The 24993-nt window shown below is 32.0% G+C and overlaps 1 protein-coding gene across 1 annotated transcript; it reads right to left on the reverse strand.

The window, feature by feature from the left end:
- Positions 1–12038: 12038 nt before the first annotated feature.
- On the reverse strand, positions 12039–24432 carry LOC147816099 (uncharacterized). Its single transcript, XM_087158153.1, has 4 exons — positions 24324–24432; positions 22372–22399; positions 16750–18300; positions 12039–13090 (listed from the first exon to the last, which is right to left on the reverse strand). The coding sequence occupies exons 1-3, from the start codon at positions 24428–24430 to the stop codon at positions 17389–17391; spliced, it is 1047 nt and encodes a 348-aa protein (XP_087014279.1). The 5' UTR covers positions 24431–24432; the 3' UTR covers positions 12039–13090; positions 16750–17388.
- Between the last annotated feature and the right edge of the window lie 561 nt (positions 24433–24993).

A 24993-nucleotide genomic window follows, 5' to 3' on the forward strand; every position in this document is an offset into this window, starting at 1 on the left:
ACTTAATTTTGTCGCTACTTCATACATACATTTCTGAGGAACATTTTTTTCTTAACTTAAGATCTGCTAAGTTTCAGAGTTTCAATTTTCTGTTAATTCCATCTTTTAAATTCTTCCTTAAGCTTTTATCTATTTCCTAATTTCTTCAAATGATGGTGTTTCAAGCACTTCTTTGTTATCAATATAGAACTATATTTTTTAATGTATCGTGTTTTTCTTTACAAAGATTATTAGGATATCAAAGTGTTTATTTCATCTTTTAAAATTCTTTTTCAGCTTTCCATGAGAATGAAAGTGTGCTCTTTCAGCTTCACAGCTTTCCATGTCTAGATTCGGGCTTTCTACCAGTTCAACGTTTCATCTCACTCTTAATTGGGGCTTTTAACCACCTTGCAGTTTTCAATCTCAGTCTAAATTGGAGCTTTCTAACGCTTCACATCTTTCCATCTCACTCTCAATTGGGGCTTTCTACCACTTCACAGCTTTCCATATCTAGATTCAGGCTTTCTACCAGTTCAACGTTCCATCTCACTTTTAATTGGGGCTTTTAACCACCTTGCAGTTTTCAATCTCAGTCTAAATTGGAGCTTTCTAACGCATCACATCTTTCCATCTCACTCTCAATTGGGGGCTTTCTACCACTTCACAGCTTTCCATGTCTAGATTCGGGCTTTCTACCAGTTCAACGTTCCATCTCACTCTTAATTGGGGCTTTATACCACCTTGCAGTTTTCAATCTCAGTCTAAATTGGAGCTTTCTAACGCTTCACATCTTTCCATCTCACTCTCAATTGGGGCTTTCTACCACTTCACAGCTTTCCATGTCTAGATTCGGGCTTTCTACCAGTTCAACGTTCCATCTCACTCTTAATTGGGGCTTTTAACCACCTTGCAGTTTTCAATCTCAGTCTAAATTGGAGCTTTCTAACGCTTCACATCTTTCCATCTCACTCTCCATTGGGGCTTTCTACCACTTCACAGCTTTCCATGTCTAGATTCGGGCTTTCTACCAGTTCAACGTTTCATCTCACTCTTAATTGGGGCTTTTAACCACCTTGCAGTTTTCAATCTCAGTCTAAATTGGAGCTTTCTAACACTTCACATCTTTCCATCTCACTCTCTATTGGGGCTTTCTACTACTTCACAGCTTTCCATGTCTAGATTCGGGCTTTCTACTAGTTCATTGTTCCATCTCACTCTTAATTGGGGCTTTTAACCACCTTGCAGTTTTCAATCTCAGTCTAAATTGGAGCTTTCTAACGCTTCACATCTTTCCATCTCACTCTCCATTGGGGCTTTCTACCACTTCACAGCTTTCCATGTCTAGATTCGGGCTTTCTACCAGTTCAACGTTCCATCTCACTCTTAATTGGGGCTTTTAACCACCTTGCAGTTTTCAATCTCAGTCTAAATTGGAGCTTTCTAACACTTCACATCTTTCCATCTCACTCTCAGTCGGGGCTTTCTACCACTTAACAGCCTTCCATGTCTAGATTCAGGCTTTCTACCAGTTCAACATTCCATCTCACTCTTAATTGGCGCTTTTAACCACCATGCAGTTTTCAATCTCAGTCTAAATTGGAGCTTTCTAACACTTCACATCTTTCCATCTCACTCTCAGTCGGGGCTTTCTACCACTTAACAGCCTTCCATGTCTAGATTCGGGCTTTCTACCAGTTCAACGTTCCATCTCACTCTTAATTGGGGCTTTTAACCACCTTGCAGTTTTCAATCTCAGTCTAAATTGGAGCTTTCTAACGCTTCACATCTTTCCATCTCAATCTCAATTGGGGCTTTCTACCACACTACCACTGAGATTCCCAATTGGAGCTTTCAACCACCTTGCAGTTTTCAATCTCAGTCTAAATTGGAGCTTTCTAACGCTTCACATCTTTCCATCTCACTCTCAATTGGGGCTTTCTACCACTTCACAGCTTTCCATGTCTAGATTCGGGCTTTCTACCAGTTCAACGTTCCATCTCACTCTTAATTGGGGCTTTTAACCACCTTGCAGTTTTCAATCTCAGTCTAAATTGGAGCTTTCTAACACTTCACATCTTTCCATCTCACTCCCAGTCGGGGCTTTCTACCACTTAACAGCCTTCCATGTCTAGATTCAGGCTTTCTACCAGTTCAACGTTCCATCTCACTTTCAATTGGGGCTTTTAACCACCTTGCAGTTTTCAATCTCAGTCTAAATTGGAGCTTTCTAACGCTTCACATCTTTCCATCTCACTCTCAATTGGGGCTTTCTACCACTTCACAGCTTTCCATGTCTAGATTCGGGCTTTCTACCAGTTCAACGTTCCATCTCACTCTTAATTGGGGCTTTTAACCACCTTGCAGTTTTCAATCTCAGTCTAAATTGGAGCTTTCTAACGCTTCACATCTTTCCATCTCACTCTCAATTGGGGCTTTCTACCACTTCACAGCTTTCCATGTCTAGATTCGGGCTTTCTACCAGTTCAACGTTCCATCTCACTCTTAATTGGGGCTTTATACCACCTTGCAGTTTTCAATCTCAGTCTAAATTGGAGCTTTCTAACGCTTCACATCTTTCCATCTCACTCTCAATTTGGGCTTTCTACCACTTCACAGCTTTCCATGTCTAGATTCGGGCTTTCTACCAGTTCAACGTTCCATCTCACTTTTAATTGGGGCTTTTAACCACCATGCAGTTTTCAATCTCAGTCTAAATTGGAGCTTTTTAACGCTTCACATCTTTCCATCTCACTCTCAATTGGGGCTTTCTACCACTTCACAGCTTTCCATGTCTAGATTCGGGCTTTCTACCAGTTCAACGTTCCATCTCACTCTTAATTGGGGCTTTTAACCACCTTGCAGTTTTCAATCTCAGTCTAAATTGGAGCTTTCTAACACTTCACATCTTTCCATCTCACTCTCAGTCGGGGCTTTCCACCACTTAACAGCCTTCCATGTCTAGATTCAGGCTTTCTACCAGTTCAACGTTCCATCTCACTCTTAATTGGGGCTTTTAACCACTTTGCAGTTTTCAATCTCAGTCTAAATTGGAGCTTTCTAACGCTTCACATCTTTCATTCTCACTCTCAATTGGGGCTTTCTACCACTTCACAGCTTTCCATGTCTAGATTCAGGCTTTCTACCAGTTCAACGTTCCATCTCACTTTCAATTGGGGCTTTTAACCACCTTGCAGTTTTCAATCTCAGTCTAAATTGGAGCTTTCTAACGCTTCACATCTTTCCATCTCACTCTCAATTGGGGCTTTCTACCACTTCACAGCTTTCCATGTCTAGATTCGGGCTTTCTACCAGTTCAACGTTCCATCTCACTCTTAATTGGGGCTTTTAACCACCTTGCAGTTTTCAATCTCAGTCTAAATTGGAGCTTTCTAACGCTTCACATCTTTCCATCTCACTCTCAATTGGGGCTTTCTACCACTTCACAGCTTTCCATGTCTAGATTCGGGCTTTCTACCAGTTCAACGTTCCATCTCACTCTTAATTGGGGCTTTATACCACCTTGCAGTTTTCAATCTCAGTCTAAATTGGAGCTTTCTAACGCTTCACATCTTTCCATCTCACTCTCAATTTGGGCTTTCTACCACTTCACAGCTTTCCATGTCTAGATTCGGGCTTTCTACCAGTTCAACGTTCCATCTCACTTTTAATTGGGGCTTTTAACCACCATGCAGTTTTCAATCTCAGTCTAAATTGGAGCTTTTTAACGCTTCACATCTTTCCATCTCACTCTCAATTGGGGCTTTCTACCACTTCACAGCTTTCCATGTCTAGATTCGGGCTTTCTACCAGTTCAACGTTCCATCTCACTCTTAATTGGGGCTTTTAACCACCTTGCAGTTTTCAATCTCAGTCTAAATTGGAGCTTTCTAACACTTCACATCTTTCCATCTCACTCTCAGTCGGGGCTTTCCACCACTTAACAGCCTTCCATGTCTAGATTCAGGCTTTCTACCAGTTCAACGTTCCATCTCACTCTTAATTGGGGCTTTTAACCACTTTGCAGTTTTCAATCTCAGTCTAAATTGGAGCTTTCTAACGCTTCACATCTTTCATTCTCACTCTCAATTGGGGCTTTCTACCACTTCACAGCTTTCCATGTCTAGATTCAGGCTTTCTACCAGTTCAACGTTCCATCTCACTTTCAATTGGGGCTTTTAACCACCTTGCAGTTTTCAATCTCAGTCTAAATTGGAGCTTTCTAACGCTTCACATCTTTCCATCTCACTCTCAATTGGGGCTTTCTACCACTTCACAGCTTTCCATGTCTAGATTCGGGCTTTCTACCAGTTCAACGTTCCATCTCACTCTTAATTGGGGCTTTTAACCACCTTGCAGTTTTCAATCTGTCTAAATTGGAGCTTTCTAACGCTTCACATCTTTCCATCTAACTCTCAATTGGGGTTTTCTACCACTTCACAGCTTTCCATGTCTAGATTCGGGCTTTCTACCAGTTCAACGTTCCATCTCACTCTTAATTGGGGCTTTTAACCACCTTGCAGTTTTCAATCACAGTCTAAATTGGAGCTTTCTAACACTTCACATCTTTCCATCTCACTCTAAATTGGTGCTTTCTACCATCTATCAGCTTTCCATCTCTCTAAATTTCAGCATAGATCTTCTATCACAGCTTTCCATCTCATTCTATTTGTGTCTGGATCGCTTATCTTACTTCATGTCTTTCCTATTGTTTTCAATCCGCTTGCAATCATCTTGCGCAAAGTAATTTCAGTTCTACCTCTTTCTCAAAGCCCTGAGAGGTCCAAACAAAAAAAATTTTTACTTTAAAATTTTCAGGTTTATGTAGAAATATGATTAATCCGTTTTCATTTACAGTTTTTAATTTCCAGATTAGTTTGTGTTTTTCTTATCTAAATATTTCTGCATGAGAAATTTTACTTTGATGCACTCGATTCTTCTTAAACAGTTGATAATAAATACTTTACTTTTTCAAGTTATTTTTCTTGCCGTGCCATGTCATAGATCCATATTATAAAACAGATTTACCATTCGTTTTTATAATTTTAATTTCTGTTGAATTTGTTATGTTTTTTTTTTTTTCCAAAATTTATTGAATAATGTAACTGCTTCGGTCTTTATTTAAACTACATAGCATATATTTATCAGTTCGTACATTATTATATTTCAAAGGTGGCAAATATTGAACCTATTAACACTTGGTTGTAATCTTTTTGGTTAATTGTTGTGGGGAAAATGTTTGACCAAGGTAATTTGGAGTTTATCCAAGTTTCTCATACAATTAATATATTGGCAGCAGTATCAAATTCCATCTTGATTAGTTGAGTATCAATTTTAGCATTTACTGCGTATTTATTTCTATTCTCACCTTGATACATTTCCTACTATACAGCTTATTCCAGTTTCTGAATGATCTTCGATGATTCTGATGGTTTTACTCTCTTTACTTGGCTTTGACATGCAAACTGGTGCAATTATTAAACAAAAATTGCATTTGGAAGTGCATTTTCAGCTTTTAGTGATTAGCTTCAAATAAAAAGCATTTACTTTTCATTTCTTTTTTGACTTGTTCTTAATTTAACTTTGGGTGATTTGGGGAAATTTTTTTCATTGTTGAGCACTGGACTAAGTGTTTTCAACTTGGAAATATCTGAGTTTGTAATTTTTATTGCAATACAAATGCCCGTGGCATCTGAATGCTTTATTCTTCTTAAATCTAATATTGTGAAACATATTGATTTGCCTCGTTCACTTTGTTGGCAGTAAATTTTAAATCGCCGAAAATTGGCTGACAGCTTTATTCTTCATTGGTAAAACTACCACCGGAGTAGAAACTTTGGAGAGTTCTACCAGACACCTCTTCTCTGTAGTTGCTTGACTTCGTCAAAGTCTTTTTTTGTAAAGTATGTCTGAAACTTAGCAGAAGTTTATCTATTGTTCTGTAAGGTGATAAATGATAAATCAACAAAAAACTTAATACATCATTGGTTAGAAAAGATTTATTATCCTCATCTGCAGTAATTTAATCTATAACAGTCCAGAATGCATTGTATTTTGAATGATAAGCAGGTTGATCAGCAATCATTTGCAAATGACTTTTAAATTGCAAATCATTGTCTGACAGAATTTCCTGAGGATATCTTGAGAGCAATTGTCTGTAATGATATGTTTCGTTTTTATTTTTTTCTTCTTAATTTCAGTCGCTTTCTTTTAGGTACGAAGCAATTTCGCTTTCAAGTGTCCCGTTATTGGAATAAAAATATCTATTGATTTAATATTACTTTTGTTGTTTCGTTATTTCGTCTAATTTTTTAAAATTAAACATAATTTAACATGAAAAGATATACTCAGATTATCTAAAGCAGAAAATATAAAAATTATGAAATTCCTGCTGAAGAATTTAAGTTTGTATCAGAATTTATAATGTCCAAAAGTTTGCTTAAAGTTTTATAATAATAATATTTATATTATGTTCGCATGAATATATAATTTGATATATAGCTAATAGAAGTTTATTTTTCTTTTTAATTTTTCTTTGTCAAATAAAGTTATTTTTAATTTTAAAAAATAGCTTTTCATGAAAACAGCATATTATAGTTCTGCTTAATGCTGTTTTATGCATCTACAACTTTTTTTTATTTTGTTACATTTCAATTTTAGATTCATATTCAATATAATAAATTATAATAAGATTCAAAAACATTATAAGCAGACACACAAAATGGGTATTTATAAAACTTGTTTGCTTTATGAATTTCCTGATTTTTAAAATTATGGGTAACAGAAACCATGCAGCAAAGCAATAGGTGCTGCAGTGCTTAGTATTGCACCTCAGTTAACATTACCTTTAGGTAAATAAAAAAATTGCAAAGATTTATATTTTATTTAAGTGATTTATTTCCTACATTTATTTTAAATAATATTACTAAAAAATCGCATATCAAATTAACAAAATAATTTTTTTTAAAAATTTCCTTTTGACCCTACTAACGCAGTACCTCATAATTGCAAGCAGGTTTGGAATCTGTCTTTATTTCAATAAGTGATGCACCAGAAAAAAAAACTGTAAAATCTTAATTTCATATTACAAGCGTAGAATATTTAGTAAAGTATCTTTAGAACGACAGTATTTAAATAGAAGATCAGTGAAGCTACTGAAAAAATTGTATCTTCAAAGCTTTGTTCGGTTTACGCTATTTTCTGCAACGCAGGCGTTATATGCATGAACACAGACTTTTTAAAAATAACTAACTCAATTATAGCATTCAGGATTTATTATTGTTTTCTTTTATATTTTTACAACACTAGGGAAATTTTGAACAATGAAATATGGAAGATTAGTACGCAATTTTATATTAATAAATTTTTCAATTCTGTAAATACTTTTAGGCAAATTTCAAATGATTAATTTTTAATTTTTTCAGGCTCCAGCAATATTAGTGATTGAATTTAATGATAATTTCAGTACAATAGAATTTAATGAGTATTTTTTTAGATTGTTCAGATACTCGCTTCCTCCTTTACCTCAACCATCATTTCAAAGGAATTTGCAAAAATTTCTTTGATTTTTTTTAGCATTATTTAACATAGGAATTTTCCAAAGTTCGCTGTAAATATTTTTTTCGCAAAAGAATGTTTTTTAGAAAAGAAATGATCAAATTCTACGTAAAATTAAATTTATAAAGAGAAGTTTATTACAAAATGTTCAGATAAAAATAAGTGTAATAAAATGATTAACTTTTTTGACTTTTAGATGAAATTGAATTAAAAATGAAAAAAAAAAATCTAATAGTAGGATTAAAATTAGTATGAACTATCGCGAAAAAAAAAACCTAAATAAAGCTTAAATGAAAGTACTATTGTTTTATAAACAAACATAGATAAACCTACACCTCTTTGATCATGTTTTTAACTAATAGGAACAGAAGTTTGAATTAGATAATAAACGAAAGGAGATAAGAAACAGATGAGGGGAAGGTGCTCCTTGAGTCAAAATATTAAATTACAATTAGAATCGTTGCAAACATAAGGAAAAAAGTATGATACTAGAAATAGCTTTAACTTTCTAAGAATTTTTCAACATATAGAACGATTCCCAAAAATAAACATCGGTAGATTAGGAGCAGCATTGAATGTTTTGATAAAGTTCAGTTAATATCCTGATATTGGACATATATTTCTTGTTATTTAAATCAAAGTTTAAGGTGCATTTGAATTTTCCAATGTATACAACAAGGCTACATTGACACAAAATTTGATTAATACCCTAGATATTAATATGAACAATAGGGTGTATAAAGTTGGGGGAAATATATTAACATGGGAGAATCAACTCAAATTTTCTCATCATCATAGCAATTTAGGCACTGCTCACGGTAACACAATCAAACTGTTAAAGTTTGAATTAGAGAGCTTGGTGAATTGTTAGAGTAATTTTCTGTCGATAAATCAACAAAATTAGAAAAAAAACCACAGTCTACAGTGTTAACTTTAATGTAAAAAAGCTTTCAATGAGGCGATAGTTATTTGTGCAAAATTTAGAAGCACTGTATTAAAGATTTAGTAAGCCATCTATCTTTTCGTTAGAGAGATAGAATAAAATGTTATGAGGGAAATTACAATTACGAGAAATAAAGACGTCCAAGACAAGTAACTTATTTTCGTGTCCAAATGTTAATTCTATGCAAAGATCTATAGAAATCGTAATATTGGGAAAATTAACAACGTCTTTATTGGCAATCAGTGTGAAACAATCGTCGACCGGCGTCTATAAAGAGGGAACTTTAATTGACCCAAAAAATTCATTTTAAAGTAGTGGATATACAGGTTACTTAAGGGACTGAGAGAATTACCCATAGCTAAGCATTGAATCATTAAATAAAATTTGCAATTAAAATAATTTTAAAAAAATACAAAAATAAAAGAAAAATGATTTGAAAAAAAAAAACCTATAGAAAAAATAATACCTTCAAAAAAAGAAAAAAATGGAAATAACATAATGAAAACATGAAAATACAGACTTAAAAAAAATGTAAAAAATAAGGAGAAAGAATCAGGAAAAGACACAATGGAACGAAACTTAAAAATAAAAGAAAAAAAGTATCCTACAAAAAACGCAATAGGAAAAAAACTTAGAAAAACAAAATAAAGAACTTTGGAGGAAAAAAGTGAAGAAAAGTGAAAAAAATCGAAAAAACAATGAAAAAACCCTGGGAAAAAAATAAATAAATAAAAAAAACTTTGGAGAAAAGGAAAACTTTGGAGAAAACAATGAATTGAATGAAACTTTGGAAACACATTGAATGAAACTTTGGAAACACATTGAATGAAACTTTGGAAACACATTGAATGAAACTTTGGAAACACATTGAATGAAGCTTTGGAAACACATTGAATGAAGCTTTGGAAACACATTGAATGAAGCTTTGGAAACACATTGAATGAAGCTTTGGAAACACATTGAATGAAACTTTGGAAACACATTGAATGAAACTTTGGAAACACATTGAATGAAACTTTGGAAACACATTGAATGAAACTTTGGAAACACATTGAATGAAACTTTGGAAACACATTGAATGAAACTTTGGAAACACATTGAATGAAACTTTGGAAACACATTGAATGAAACTTTGGAAACACATTGAATGAAACTTTGGAAACACATTGAATGAAACTTTGGAAACACATTGAATGAAACTTTGGAAACACATTGAATGAAACTTTGGAAACACATTGAATGAAACTTTGGAAACACATTGAATGAAACTTTGGAAACACATTGAATGAAACTTTGGAAACACATTGAATGAAACTTTGGAAACACATTGAATGAAACTTTGGAAACACATTGAATCAAACTCTGGAAACACATTGAATCAAAATTTGGAAAAACGCACAAAGAATAACACTTTGAAATGAACACCATATATATTATCTTTGGAAAACAAAATGGAAAAACAACCTTCGAAAAAATATAATTGAAAAGAAATTAAAATCCTGGGAAAAAACAATGAAAAGAAACTTGAAAGAAAAAAAAACGATGTAAAGAAACTTGAAAAAACGATGTAAAGAAACTTGGGGAAAAAAAACGATGTAAAGAAGCTTGAATAAAACAATGAAAAGAAACTTGAAAAAAAAAATGGAGCAAGGTTAATTGGAAAGAGCGTTAGTAGTATAAATTAATAAATCTCTTAGTAGTAAACCACAAAAAGTTATAAATCAACTCCCTTTAGTTTTAATGGTATCAAATAATTAATGGCTTAGCTATGGGAAACCCACTTAGCCCCTTCTCAAGTAACCCGTATATGAAATGATTTATTGAAGTTTATCTACGATTGTTCCACATTGATGGACAAAAGCGACATTGATCATGTACTTAGTAGTATGAATTCCATACAAATCACATTTAAACAAGAAATAAGAGCTTACTATAGTTTCTCAGAAACTGTGTGCAGTTTCACTATTACCTCATAACTTTTCATTTCATCCCTGGAACCAATATTGGCCTTGCACGCACATGTTTAATGTGCATCTGAAATTTGTTCTACTAGTTATCTAATCAACAAAAAGCTATGTACCCTTAAAAGCTATAGCTGTAGGCCGTGATTTTCCTAATATTATTGATTCCATCTATAAAAAAATTGATCTTGCAATCTTCCAAACTTTGTAAATCGAACTTTAACAATTAGATTGCTTTACCTTATCTGACCAGTCCCCGAATTTGCTAAGACTTTAAGCAAATTTGAGTTTTAAGTAGTTTTCAGCTCTGTAAATAAACTGAATTTCACCAGCTTTAAAGACTATAGCTGCTATTAATAAATGAGCGATTTATCAAATTTTGTGTCAACGAGATCTCGCATATATATTTTACAAACTAAACGCACTGTTAAATTAAGATTTAAATAACACGAAGAATCTATCCAAAATAATGATTCTCAACCAATCTACATAGTTGGAATTCTAATGACATATTTTAGTTTTCTTTTGCTAAAATCATTCAACGCTACTCTTCCTCTACTGAACTTGATTTCTGGGAATCATTCCATACTTCAAAAAATTCAAATAAATTTTACAATGACCTTTTTAATATCCCACTATTTCTCAATGATTGGAAATCTATTTTCTATTATAATCTATTGCATCCTGGGGTCACAGCCAAACCCAATCACACCTATTTCTTATCTTCTTTTATTATCTTGTTCAAACTTGTCCCTATTGGTTGAGCAACTTTGCACATGCTTGTTGCTTTATTTTTCTACTATCCTCTGGTGTTGGGGAAGGTTTTTGTTTATAGAACCAAATGTCCATTTCTGTACTTTTATTTATGTTTTATTCACTTTTTTCCTTGCATTAAATTTTTATATATTTTTCTTTTTGTAAATGAAAAACATCTTGAAATTTTCATCATATAGAAGAGGGTTGTCAACATTTCGAACGATTCCAAAATTTGCCTAAAAATATTTACAGAATTAAAAAAATAAAATACTTTCTAAGAAACACCTAAACCCAGCTTTAAATATTATATGCTGACAATTAAATTCCTTTCCTAGTTTTCTGTCAGTATAGACTCATTTGGAACTTTTTTCATAAATAAGAAAAGGAATCATAGAAAATTGGAATTTGTTTGATATTTTTTAATTGAAGTGTTTTGCAAGCTATGAAGGCAACTAAACATTTTTAAAATTTTGACGTCTATTGAATTATATTTAAATAATTTTAAGTATACGGAACACAATTAAAATTTTTTGGTACTGTTATACAAGATTTGATTTCAACTTAGGAATACATGACCTTTAATTCCCCCTTATAAACTTCATAAGAAATATTCCGTAATATAGTTTTATTTTAATATAGTATAATTAAGAGTCATGAAAATTCAAAAATAAAATATTATATAGAATTTATTGGATGCTTCAGCTTTCTTTTTATATTTTTTAAACAAAGAATCGTGCATTAACTTCTCTAACACTAGAAAAAAAATTGACAGCCACAACAGCCAACGTTAACTGAGTTTTAAACAATAATTAATTTTTGAACTAAACATTGTGGTATCTCTCTTTTTGTTACTACAGTCATATTTGTTATTTGAATTATGAGTGCTGAATCACTTATTGAAAGAAAGTTTCCGTTTTTTGATTCTTTCATTTTGATTTTTTTTTCTAGTTCCTTTTTTTGGATTCTCATTTTACTATTCCCTCAGTTTTGAGCACACTAATTTAAAAAATTTATATCTTTTCTGCTGCCTGATGAAGGCTAGCTTTCATTTTTGCAGGGAAAAAAACTGAATTTTTAATACATAATGAGAATAATAATTCTTCACATCATGAGAGTTTTCTTTTAAATTGTATAACAGAGGGAAAACCATCCTTTTTCACTAAACTGCACTCACTATAAACATTTGTCCTGTTACATTATCTAATAGTTTTAATATTTCATTTTTAGAATCTTTTAACTTTTTAGAACTTTAATATTTCCACCTTAGCTATGAAATTCTGAATAATTTAATTTTTGTAATAATCTTTACCATTGGCTAAGATTTTTTTTTAGTTTTTCTCACATTTAACTGTTTTGAATACGCCTAAATATCGTTTCGAATATTGTTCCGATTACAATTTTGAATTTTTTTTTTCTTTCATTACAAATCTTTCATTTCGTGGGTTGCAATAAATTGTGGGCTTTTTTTTTTCACCCTCTACTCTTTTGGTCAGCTGTTAAAATGCTGTCAACATTATGAGTCACGTGATCTGGTTTACATGTTCATAAAAGAAAATGTCTCCCCAATACTTCACACAGTCTTGCTACTAAAACTAAGGGGAAGGCCCTCACAAAAATCAGAAAATTCATTTTGAGGCAAAACATTTTGTCTTTTAACAAAAATTAAACCAAATGAGTTACACTAAAACAGTTTTCACAATTATACATAATTGTAGATAAATTGAAATTACATATCTGTTAGTAAGTTCTGTGTCATCAAATGTTGGAAGAGGACATCACTGTTGCTACATCAAGCTTGAACACAACATATTCTGTATTGAAGATTGAAGATATCATGGTCTCATTTTAATTATGGAAACAGTCTTGAAGAAACGGCATCCAGTTCACTTTTGCTCTAAAAAAAGAATTTTTTTTATAAGATTAAAATTGAATGCCAAGATGAAAAAATGAAACACAGAGTTAAATAAAATGAAAAACATTCCAGATAATCTGTCAAATTAAATTGAAAGTAATGCGCCAGAAGAGGCAAATCTATATCATTGAAAACACATTCAAAAAGGATTTAATTAGGCATTTATTCAATTAAAATTTTAAGAAATACTGAAAAAAATATCAGTAAAACATTTGGTTTCTCCTTTCTAAGAAATCAATTGAAATATTATTCAAATAAATTATTTTAACCCATTTCAGGCCAAATATAGAAATTTGATAAAAATGTAGCATTATTTTCATTGAAATATGCTTATATTTCATTAAGACACAAAAAAATATTTCGTGTATGAAAAATTATATTTTATTTAAGAAATAAGATGCTGCATGTAGTCATCATTCACCAAATTAATGCGTAAACCATTTAGCTGAACGCTTGTGTTTATGAAATTTTTTTCTTTTTCTGGCTTGCAACTTTAGCTCATCGTAAAAACATATGATAAATCTTAAAAGGAATAATCAGACATTTTCAAAATATTTCATTTGTCATTAACCATTTTAATAAAAAAAATATTTATTGAAATGTTGTTGCAACTTTGGTCGAAAATGAATTGAGAGTGAAATCTTATGTAACATAGTTTGTTAAAAGTAGTTTATTTTTTGGTATATTAAAATGATTCTAAAAAAGAAACTAGAAAATTGCAAATATGGGTTTTAAACAGGTGGTGATTGCATAGGACTAACAATGCATTTCGAAAAGAGCAATGGGCCAGATTAGCCTAAGAAATAGCCTGACACAGCTCATGTGCATATATCAAATATTTGTGATTCTGAATTCATCTAAATTAGAAGACAATAAAGGATGCTTAATTATTTATTATTTTCTTACATAAATATTCATTTTAAGGTTACATTCTGCATTGCATTTTTAAACTTTACAAATTTTTCGATTGTAAGTAAAATTTTTAGATTTACTAATAGTCCAAATAACAAAAATTTGTATTGCACAGTCCCTGGCCAAATTATTAGACGCACTGTAAGATTCTATGAAAAATCCTAAATATCAGGTGATACTATAACAGCATTATTGTTTTTACGTGACTGAAACCGGTTTGCACTTGTTTGCGTTAGTGTGTCAATTGGTTAAATTAGACGATATATAATGTAAATTTGATGATTGGATAAATTAGACGGTATATAAATATTCATTATATCAGGTATTATATTTAGAACAAATTATTAGACAGTGTTTTATTAATGACATGTTTTGCATGCAATACTTTTACTAACTGATACGCTTACCGAACCGCGTTAGAACAATAAAGCTGTATCACGTGATCATTAAGATCGAATCTTAGAGTGAGTCTAATAATGCATATGAAATAATGAAATGAATGATTATAGTTTAAAAGTTGAATAAAAAAACTGCACTAACATGTAAAAAAAATTAAATTTTATTAAAAATAGTAATAATACTAAAAATAGTAAAAATAAAGTACTATATTAAAAACTTTCTGCCTACAAGGCTCATTATGAGCTTTTCAAAGCTCTAGATACGAATAAACGTTTGAAAAATTATAATCTAATCATTTAATTATTGTTATAAACAAAATGCTTTTTTAAAAGGAAATAGAAAGTAAAATTTATTTGAATTAGTTTATTAAAATTAACATTGATAACAAAAAAGTATGCACCGTTGTATGAGTTTTTATAATATATTCTTTATTCTAGATTAAAACTATGCTCGATACAGTTTTAATGCTAAATAATAATATTTGGAATCAAGTTGCGTGTAACACATTGCTAACACACCCACGAGTATTCAGAATTTTCCGGTAGAGATGACATCCTGAATGAAAAGCGAAAAACGCTATATGTATAAAAATACTAATGTCTTAAGATAAGGTACACTCTAGTATCATGACCTTTAAATTAATCTGGATTATTTTTATATAAACACTTTTTGTTAGTTTTTATAGTGGTGATTTTTCTCATAGTTTTTTCAATTTGAAATTTTCTATTTCTTCCAAAGGAAAAGAAGCTTTTTTAAAATTGGGAAAAGTACATAGTAAAACTTTAGCACAACATATTTTGAAAACACCAGGGCATTTCTTATAACAGTATGCATACAATCTTTATATATATAATAATAACTAGGAGGCTTCGCTCCCTGCTCGCTGGCGCTCACCAACCCCCGGAACTGCTTTCACAGTTCATTTCGGATTGCTTCGCAATCCAATCCTCGCTTTGCTCGCTCATTGGATACGTTCTTAACGTCCAGTTTTTGTATACTTTTTTGAATACTGAAGTTCCGAAAACTTTTCACTGTAGAAAAATATAAATCTGTACATTTCAATATTAATTTGAACTTGCAAACAATTCACATATTTTTCTTAATCACACTATTCTAAATTTCAGTTGAGGAAAGTAACTGCTGTAAGTTTTGTTTTAAAGTCTTTCCCACCAGAGGGCTAAAACCATGTGTTGTAAAACAATATGAAATAGTAGTCTGCCACTGAGCGCTGGATGTAAAGCATCGGTTTTGATGAAGATAATTTTGTATTTTTAATTCTCTGAAGGGTGCCACCTTAATAATATGGAATTTGTAAAATAAATTTATATATTTTTGATTGTTGATGAAGCCGATCATTTTGTGTTTTCATCAGTGTTCAGAAGCAGAACAGCTATAAGTTTATTTTATCACAAAAAAATGAATATAGTCACAGAAAAAGTTAAAATTATAATATAGTAATTGTCAGTTAAAATAAAACTTTTTGTTTATGTCATTGCTAACAATTCAAATTTCTCCGAGGCAATTCTAAAATATAAATTAAGGTAGTATTGTTAAGTTGAAACACAATATTTTTAGTTTTGATGTCAACAATACAATTCAATTTTTCACAAAAACGATTGTTTCCATTGTTAAGTTCAATGTCAACAATTCAATATTTCCTGAGGCAACTCTTAACCTCTAAATATTATTTTTTTATGTACACATTTCTGTCAGTATTCAACCACAAAACAACTTAAAGTCTTCAAATTTAGCATGAAGTTGTAAAATATAATGAAAGAGGGTCATAGCAATAATGAAAGTAGAAGTAAAGTTAGTACTGTAAAATTAAAACAATATTTTTAATCAATGAGCCAAGTTCTTCAAGAATCAGTTGTAGAAGTAGGTTGTTTATTTAAAACTTTATAGAATTTCTTTAAGAACACAATTGTTAATGTGGGCATTTGGCGATACAACACTTTTAGAATTGAAGGATTTGTTACGTCAAGCGCTCAGGTATCATAATTTAGATCTAGTTGCGCTTCTATGTCATTGATTTATTTTGCTAAGTTAACTTTCAAAAAATTCTATGGCTGGCAACAGCATTTTTATTTTTTAAGTTGTTTATTTTTATCTCTTTCAGAATTCGTTATTTTTTAGCGAAATGTTTTAGATTAGAAACACATCATGAAGGGGCAGAATGCTTTGGTGTTTTCAAAACAAAGCAAACGTTGCCACCAGCGGAAAAGAAGCTTTGAGTGAATTATTAATTTTTTAAATGCCAAAGATCACATGTAAACGTTTAAATTTAATAAATGGAAGACAAATTTCTAGAATTCAAAATAATAACTTACTAGATTGTTGGACGCTGAACTAGCAACGCTGATAGCAACACAGATTAAGACAGCATTATTCCACTCAACGAAATTGTAGATGGGATGCAGGATATTTGCCTGATTTTTTCAAATAGTCCAAGATTTCAGAGATTTCATTTTTCTAAGGCATAGGAATCGATGCACTTCTGGCGCAAATTTCTGAGTCATGAAAAGGCAAGAGAACTAATGGTGCCAATAGCCAATGTTCTGGGCATATAGAAATGGGATAGTAAATTTCAGAAGATAATAAAGAGAAGATTTCGGGTACTTGATTTTTTTACCACCACCTTGAAAGGAGATAATGAAGTTGAAGACGATGAGACAGAATGAGTAGATGACGAAGTGGTAGAATGAGTAGATGACGAAGTGGTAGAATGAGTAGATGACGAAGTGGTAGAATGAGTAGATGACGAAGTCTACTGATGAGTAAAAGACGATCGTCTTCGGGAACGTCCCGATCGTCTTCACGATAGGATTCTTTGCGACACTCTAAGATGACAGGTAGGAAAAATATTGGATGAAAAAAGCTGGAGACTGAACTTATTTTATTCACCACCACTTAAAGACTTTAGATGAGGAGGAGGAGCTTTTAAATGTTTAAAAAGAACCATGATGACTTTAAGCTGTGTAGCGGCTTGGCATGAGAGGCCTCATTCTCAGACGGTCGATGTATGGTTCCACCTTCAGAAAAGCTAAACTCGCTTCTGACAGCATGGCCAATCTTGTGCTGCGTCTGCCAGGATTTCCTGGTCTTCTTCGTTGAGGCAAAGGTTGTGCAGCTGGAGCAGAGGGAGCGGGTGCCTGTGGAGCAGCGGGGGGAGGTGACTGTGGAGCTGCGGGGGGAGGTGACTGTGGAGCAGCGGGGGGAGGTGACTGTGGAGCAGCGGGGGGAGGTGACTGTGGAGCAGCGGGGGGAGGTGACTGTGGAGCAGCGGGGGGAGGTGACTGTGCTGCTGCTAGGGGAGGTGACTGTGCTGCTGCTAGAGGAGGTGACTGTGCTGCTGCTGTAGGAGGTGACTGTGCTGCTGGAATGGGAGACGGTGGTGGTGGAGAAGTTATGGGAGACGGTGATGGTACTGGTTCAGGTGACTGTGACGGCAAATCCTGGACTTGTGGTGGTGGAGAAGGTTGTTGAACTGGAGAAGAAACAGTTGGGGGAGAAGAAACAACATCCAGTACCTCAGGAGGGAAAGACTGATTTAGAGAATCCTGAATCGATCTTCGCAGCGTTTCACTTCTTTCGTCAATGTCGGTTGCCAGCTGATTTCGTGCCTCCTCAAATGATGCTCCCTGTGACATCCTGTCAATGAATCGATTCGTTAATGTGATGGTTTGCTCGTGTGCTAGTCGCGTGGCTAGGGCGCTAGCTTCCTCGATGATGCGTTGGCGTTCTTCATTTCTCCTTTTCACCTCCTGCTCATCTTTTCGCTTCTGGTACAGCTGGGCTTTGCGGCGTTCTTCCTGAGCATACCAAGCATGGATGTCACGCATGGCCTGGGACTTCTCCTTTCCCTGCCTGTATTCCCTCACCTAAAAAAGAATGCCAGAATTGTGACTGCAGTACATAAATAACAAAAAATCAAAGAGTAATTTCAAAAACATACTGATACAAGTAGCATTTCCAAGGCTGTTTTTCGATGGCTCTGTCGAAATTATGCTTTTTTTGCGAATAATATGCTATTTTTATAACTGCTGTGAGTTTTCAACTGTTACTCATCACTGTTTGATCAAATTTAGTCTATCTAAAGTTAGTGCTGACTACGTTTATTGGCTCAAAACGTCAATAGGGAGAAGAACCACAGTTTTGTGAAAAGCATTAATATTTAAAATCTTACTCCAATGCTGCTTTACGTGGGCTCTTAAAAATGTGAAAAAAACTGAGGCAGTGATTTTGATAATTCTAGGTAAAAAAAATTTCCCCAAATTGGAGATTTTCGAAGAAAGAGTTTTAAAATATTTAAGTTATTTATCTGTACTAAAGCCCAGATACTTCTTCATGGCAAGATTGTATAGATAGTTTGAGTCGTGATGTCTCAGAGGATAGTGCGTTCGTCTTCCAAAGAGGTGAACTGGGTTCGAATCCCAGCGATGGCTGGTCGATACGAATCCCGCATTGCACCAACCATAGCTGATATAAAATATCATCAGTCTTAGATGGATCATGATTTAGAGACCCCATGCCCTTAGGCTAACTAGGGGAGTTTTTCTCTCTAGGTAACGCAAATGCAGATTAGTTCCATCAAAAGTCCTGCACGGAGGCAAATTTCTCCCAATACTTTGCCCAGTAGTTCCCTCGTCTTCTTGATTGGGTTCATAATTAGAAGGCTGCGGAGTTGAACATTAATAGTTTTAAACACAAAAATTTGGGTCTGTTGTTCATCGACGGTTATAAAATAAAAAATATATATAATCTATAGTTTAAAATCATCGAACTGCTACAATTGTAAAAGACTTAAATTGAGGCACCGACTGCCACAGTTTCGACGGAATTTTTCTTTTCGACGGAGCTTCGAAAAACAGCGTTAAGGAACAATGATGAAGATTACAACGATAAAATAAAAATTAATAATAGTAATAGTATAAAAGGATAATAATTCGAAAACAAAACTTTATCTGTGAAAAAATAGAAATTTACTGAGTTTGAAACAAATATTTTTTATTACAAACTTACGGATTTTGTTTAAAATTACTTTAACACGCGTCATTTTGTAACTAAAATAATCCTCTTTCATATTATCAATTTTGTATTTTTATCTTAAAGTGAACCCCCAGAACATTCTAAGGAAACATAAAACTATCAGATTTTCTTTGCTCCCCTCTCAGCTTTTAGTTTTTATGCTTTTTTTCTTTAAAAATTTCTGTTTCATTACGATTTCCAAAGTTCTTTTCGCAGTTTTCTCCATTTCTTCGGCTAAACTAAAGAGTGTTCTAAAATAAACATAAGATTTGAATTTGCCGTTTTTATCATGCAGTAAATTGTTGACAACTCTGAAAAAAGAACAATTTGACAGCTGAGAGAAACAATTGAAACAAGAACAATTTGACAGCAGAGTTGGTAAAAATGGAGCGTTCAAGACGGTGCCAAACAGTCAGTGAGGCAATTCAATTACTGCATGAGACATTTTCTGGTTGCGTACTCCCTCGTTTCGATGACAAGAATTGGCCCTTAGATCATGTTATTTAACTCCATTAGATTTCTTCTTAAGGGGTTATTTGAAATCAAAGGATTTATAAGCCCTCAACCACCCATTCATTACAAGAGGAAATTAAACCATAGAGTTGAAATAGTAGGTAGAGGAACCAAGTTCGCTTTATTCCATCCGAAAAGACACGCCACAGATAGCAAGCAAAGAGTTACAATCACGTGATGGAAAGAGTGCAATACTTGGCGCAGTATCACAAATGTTGGCGCACTAAGTTTTTAAACAGCTTTATTTCGATATTACCGATGCGCAAATAATCGGAACATTTGAAAGAGGGAAAAAAAATATTTTCGTTAATCACATTTCTTTAATATTATTAAATGGGTTTTTAAAACATGAGTTTTTTTTTTCTGAACAAATAATTTTTAATTAAAGTACTGCCTTTATTAAAAAAAAAATTCAGTAGTTCTCGTCTTTACCCTTAACACTATTCCTTAAAATTTATTCATTATATAAAAATAAAAAACGATATTCTGCATCACTTATATTTATTACTATATTCAGAAAATTTTTTTTAAATGTTTTTATTGCAAAGACCCATTTTAAAAAAAAAATTAACAATATATATTGTAATAACTATTATTACATTTAACTATTGTTATTTTCTATTGTTATTTCTATTGTTATTGTTATCTTCTTTTTTTCCTGACACTTAAAATAGATATTTTCAAAAATAAACTGCTGTTGCATTTTAACTTAATACTTAACAGTTTGTCTAAATATAAAATAAAATATTTATTCTAATATAAAAGTTTTCAGCTCCGAATAGAGAAAAATATAAGATTAAAAGCATTAAACTAATCAAATAAAATAATAAAAGAGTTTAATTTAGAAATTTTAAGCATTCCTATGTAATTTAAAAAACACAACTTCTTATGTACCATATTTTTTATTTAAATATATATATTTAAAGGAAACATTTTAGAACAAGATAAATATTGGGTTTTAGTAATCAAGAGGTAAAGATATACAAAATCTTCAGAATATACAGAAATGAAAAAAAAAATTGGCGCTAAAGTATCTCGCCAAGGAAGCCAATAAAGCTTTGCAGCTATTTCAGTTAAAAATAGAGTATATATTGAAATATACTTAAACATTATAAGTTTAAAGTTTAAGAAACAATAAAAACTTATGTTAAATGCCAAAAAAGTGAGCAAAAACGAGCGTAATTGATTATTAAAGCAAATAAAACATGATTATCAGAGCATGATTGAGCATCGGATAAATTTTAAAATTAATTTTAAAATAGAAAAAGTGAAAAAAAATGTCGCCCTTTCTTGTAAAAAGTTATCGGACAGTCCCTAGAAAACTTCTCCGTGCAGCAAAATGCTCAGGACTTTTGTACCATTCTTATTTCTGAATTAAAAAGACAGACAGTTAATTGCATCAGACGATCGCAATGCTAAACGAATGGACGGGAATCGAAGCGGTCTCAGTGAACGGCAAGTTTGGGCTACAGTCACGTGACTTTATCTTGTCCACGGGTCGGGGGTTATTCTACTCTCTCTACCCAGTATTTCAACTCTATGAATTAAACACTGCATCAACAAAATTCAGCTACAATTGTGCAAAAGGAGAGGAAAAATTTCGACAGAAGAGTGCGCATGTGCCAGGAAAGCCGTGGAGCCCATTTGCCCGATATAACACTATCCTATGTTCTTTATGATTCAATGCAAACATAACAATCAAAAGGCTAAGAACTGAGTTTTCTATTTAATTCAAACATTGCGTTACTTTTGGGACATCCTTTATTATCTTAAAACTTTTGACTAAGCTATTCTATTTCCTAAATATGAAAGGTGTCCGTACCTGTTTTTTATTTTATTCTGGCAATTAAAAAAAAGTTAAGAGATGTCTGTAAAACAACCGACTTAATTAGAAATAATGTGTTCTTTAAAAGAAGAAAATAATAAAAAATGTTACAGCTAATCGTCCCATTAAGGAAAAAATAGAATTGTATTTTCATTATTTTTTAAATTTAGATTATCTTGAGAATTCCTTTTATGAAATACAATCTGTCTACTATTTCATTCACAAATTGAAACAGGTGTTAAAAACTGTTACAACATTTATAAAAAATTATGGGTCAAAATGTCTTATTTTTATATTATTATTCATCTTTATCATTTATTTTTAGTCTGGAGAATGTTCTGAAAGAGTTAATTGAAATCTTGCTGCTTAGGAAATTAAAATAAATAACCGCATTCAGATTTACACTTACTTTGGAATTTAATCCATAAAACTCGTTGCATAATTTCTTGGATAATTATTTTTATAAAATAATATTAAAACGTTAATTTTCATTTACTACGGCTTTTAATTTTAATAATTTAACAAGCGTTTTATTTATAAGTAAGCGACTATTGTTTAAAACAGGTAAGGAAAATTATAAACTTACCTTCTCTGGCGTTTCCAATCCTCTCCTTCTAGAAGAAAAATAGAAAATTCTTAAAAAGCCTTTAACTATATATATATATATATATATATATATATATATATATATATATATATATATATATATATATATATATATATATATGTATATATATATATATATATATATATATATATGCTTTAACTATATATATATATATATATATATGCTTTAACTATATATATATGTATATATATATATATATATATATATGCTTTAACTATATATATATATATATATATATATATATATATATATATATATATATATATATATATATATATATATATATATATATATATATATATATATATATATATATATAGTTAAAGGCTTTTTAAGAACATATATATATATATATATATATACATATATATATATATATATCAATTATATATATATATATATATATATACACACTAGTGGGCTAAGCCCCCTTTTCGCTACCGCTCACCAACCCCGATGATAGCTTCGCCATAATTGTTTTTTCTTGGCAAAAACAGTTTTTCTACTAAAGTTAAACTTATTCACTGTTTGCTTACTCTTGCGCCTGTACTTCCCACCTCCAAATATTACTATCAATTAGTATTATAAACATTTAGATCTCTTGGTGAACAGAAGTGATTTTTCGAAGCAATCATTTTTTAAAATAACATTTATATTCTTATAATTATATATATATATATATAGTGTTATTCTTATATATATATATATAGTGTTCAAATAAATTTGATGAGTTCACAACCATAATTTAATATTTTCGTTAATAATAGCGGTACTGGAAAATAACTTTAATTTAGGGATACAAAAATATTTAAAGAAAAACGTTACCTTTACGACTTTTGTTAATTTTGTGCTGATGACAACCAAGGCAATTAGTAATGAATGAGGAAAAACCGGATCGCACCTCGTGATTTTTAAGCCAATAGAAATGCACGGACAACAATGGAAAACTCTGACAGCATTATTAGACACTCAAAATAAAATAAAAATCCTTTTCACACATATGCGTTCTCAATTTTAATTGGCTGTTTTGTGCGTTACTAAACGCAAATGTTCTGTGATTGGCTATGTATCATCATTTCACTCTCTTCTTATATTATATAAAGATATAGTACTGATACTTACTCATTCATTAATACTGACTCATTCATTTTTTACCAACGAAAGCATTCCTACAGGAATCTTGAAATCTTCAGACTTCCTACTACTATTGCACTAACAATGGCAATAATTATATTACTACTATTGCACTAACAATGGCAATAATTATTGCAATAACAATTACATGTTCTTTAATGCTTTCTTAAATATGAAGTAGGGGCAAGGCGAAATTTCAGTTCGGCTAGTAATTGTTAAGTTTAGAACAATTAGTTTCATGCCTTTTCTTATTATTATGGATTGGAAAAAAAAAATAATCGTAATACATTTTAAAAGAGTGGATAGAGCGTTAGCCATCCAATGAGACGAGCCGGGATCGAATCCCAGCAATGGCTGGTCGATACGAATTTCGCTTCTGACTTTCGCTGCCCACAGTGCTGACGTAAAATATCCGCAGTGGTAGACGGATCATGGGTTAGAGTCCTTTTGTCATCAGGCTAATCGTGATTTTCCTCTCCATGTAATGCAACTGCGAGTAAGTTCCCTCACAAAGTCCTTCACGAAGGAAAAATTCCCCCAATACGTGATCCTGAAGTTCCCTTGTCTTCTGGATTGGGTTCAAAATTAGGAGGCTACGGAATTTAGCATTAGTAGTCGTAAACCCAATATTGGGTAGACTGCTCAATGACGTTTATAATACATAGTAAAATGAAGCTTGGAAGTCAGTTATATTCAATTGGTATATTGTAGTTATAAATACCCAATCGACTATATGAACCCTCAAAACTAAGAAAAAGGTTTCTAATGTAACATACCTTTTTTTACTCTGACCCTCCTGTCCAGAACCAGAAGGGCCTGAAGCAGACGCTGATCCGGATGGAGCACTTGAGCCCCCGGCAGCTACATCAAAACTGCGCTTCATTCTTAAATCTAAAAATGTCAAAACTACATAAGTAAATTAAAAAATTAATTCATTTAATATATGACGCAATAAATTTTTGACAATGATGAAAGGAAGAAAACATCTGGTTAACAATTAGTCGATTTTATCTTAATTAATATCAATCCGTATTAATAAAATTTATATTTTTGACACAGATTTGAACAATATTTCAATCATTGAATAAAAAGAATAGAAAAATGATATAAAAAATTTGATATTTTTTTAATTAATTGTTTCTAATGTCACTTGTCAAGACAGCAAGCCTTCTTTGGAAATCAATCAAAATTTAAGGCAGAGGGTATATATAACTACAGCGCGAGAATTTCGCATATTTTTTTATATTCTCGCATTAAAAAATGATTACCGCGAGAAATTCGCGCATTCTGTAAACAAATTTCAGAATTCGCGAATTTCTCGCATTTTGAAAAAAATTTCTCATTTGCGCCAATTAGAATAAAATCAGTTTCACTTTTCTTCCTGGATCTTTTATTATTTTCAACATCTGCCCCATTATCTAGCTTCCCTATTTACCAGTATTGTTC

The sequence above is a fragment of the Parasteatoda tepidariorum genome, chromosome 2 (genome assembly GCF_982258835.1).
Source record: "Parasteatoda tepidariorum strain Cologne lab strain chromosome 2, Ptep-v5.0, whole genome shotgun sequence".
NCBI lineage: Eukaryota > Metazoa > Arthropoda > Arachnida > Araneae > Theridiidae > Parasteatoda > Parasteatoda tepidariorum.

What these genes read in the sequence shown, in the direction of transcription:
- LOC147816099 (XM_087158153.1), bottom strand. Translation starts at nt 24,430, where the DNA reads ATGAAGCGCAGTTTTGATGTAGCTGCCGGGGGCTCAAGTGCTCCATCC. An exon ending in GAGGGTCAGAGTAAAAAAAG is followed by an intron (nt 22,400 to 24,323) that starts GTATGTTACATT and finishes TTTTTCTTCTAG; the next exon opens with AAGGAGAGGATTGGAAACGC. An exon ending in GATTGGAAACGCCAGAGAAG is followed by an intron (nt 18,301 to 22,371) that starts GTAAGTTTATAA and finishes ATTCTTTTTTAG; the next exon opens with GTGAGGGAATACAGGCAGGG.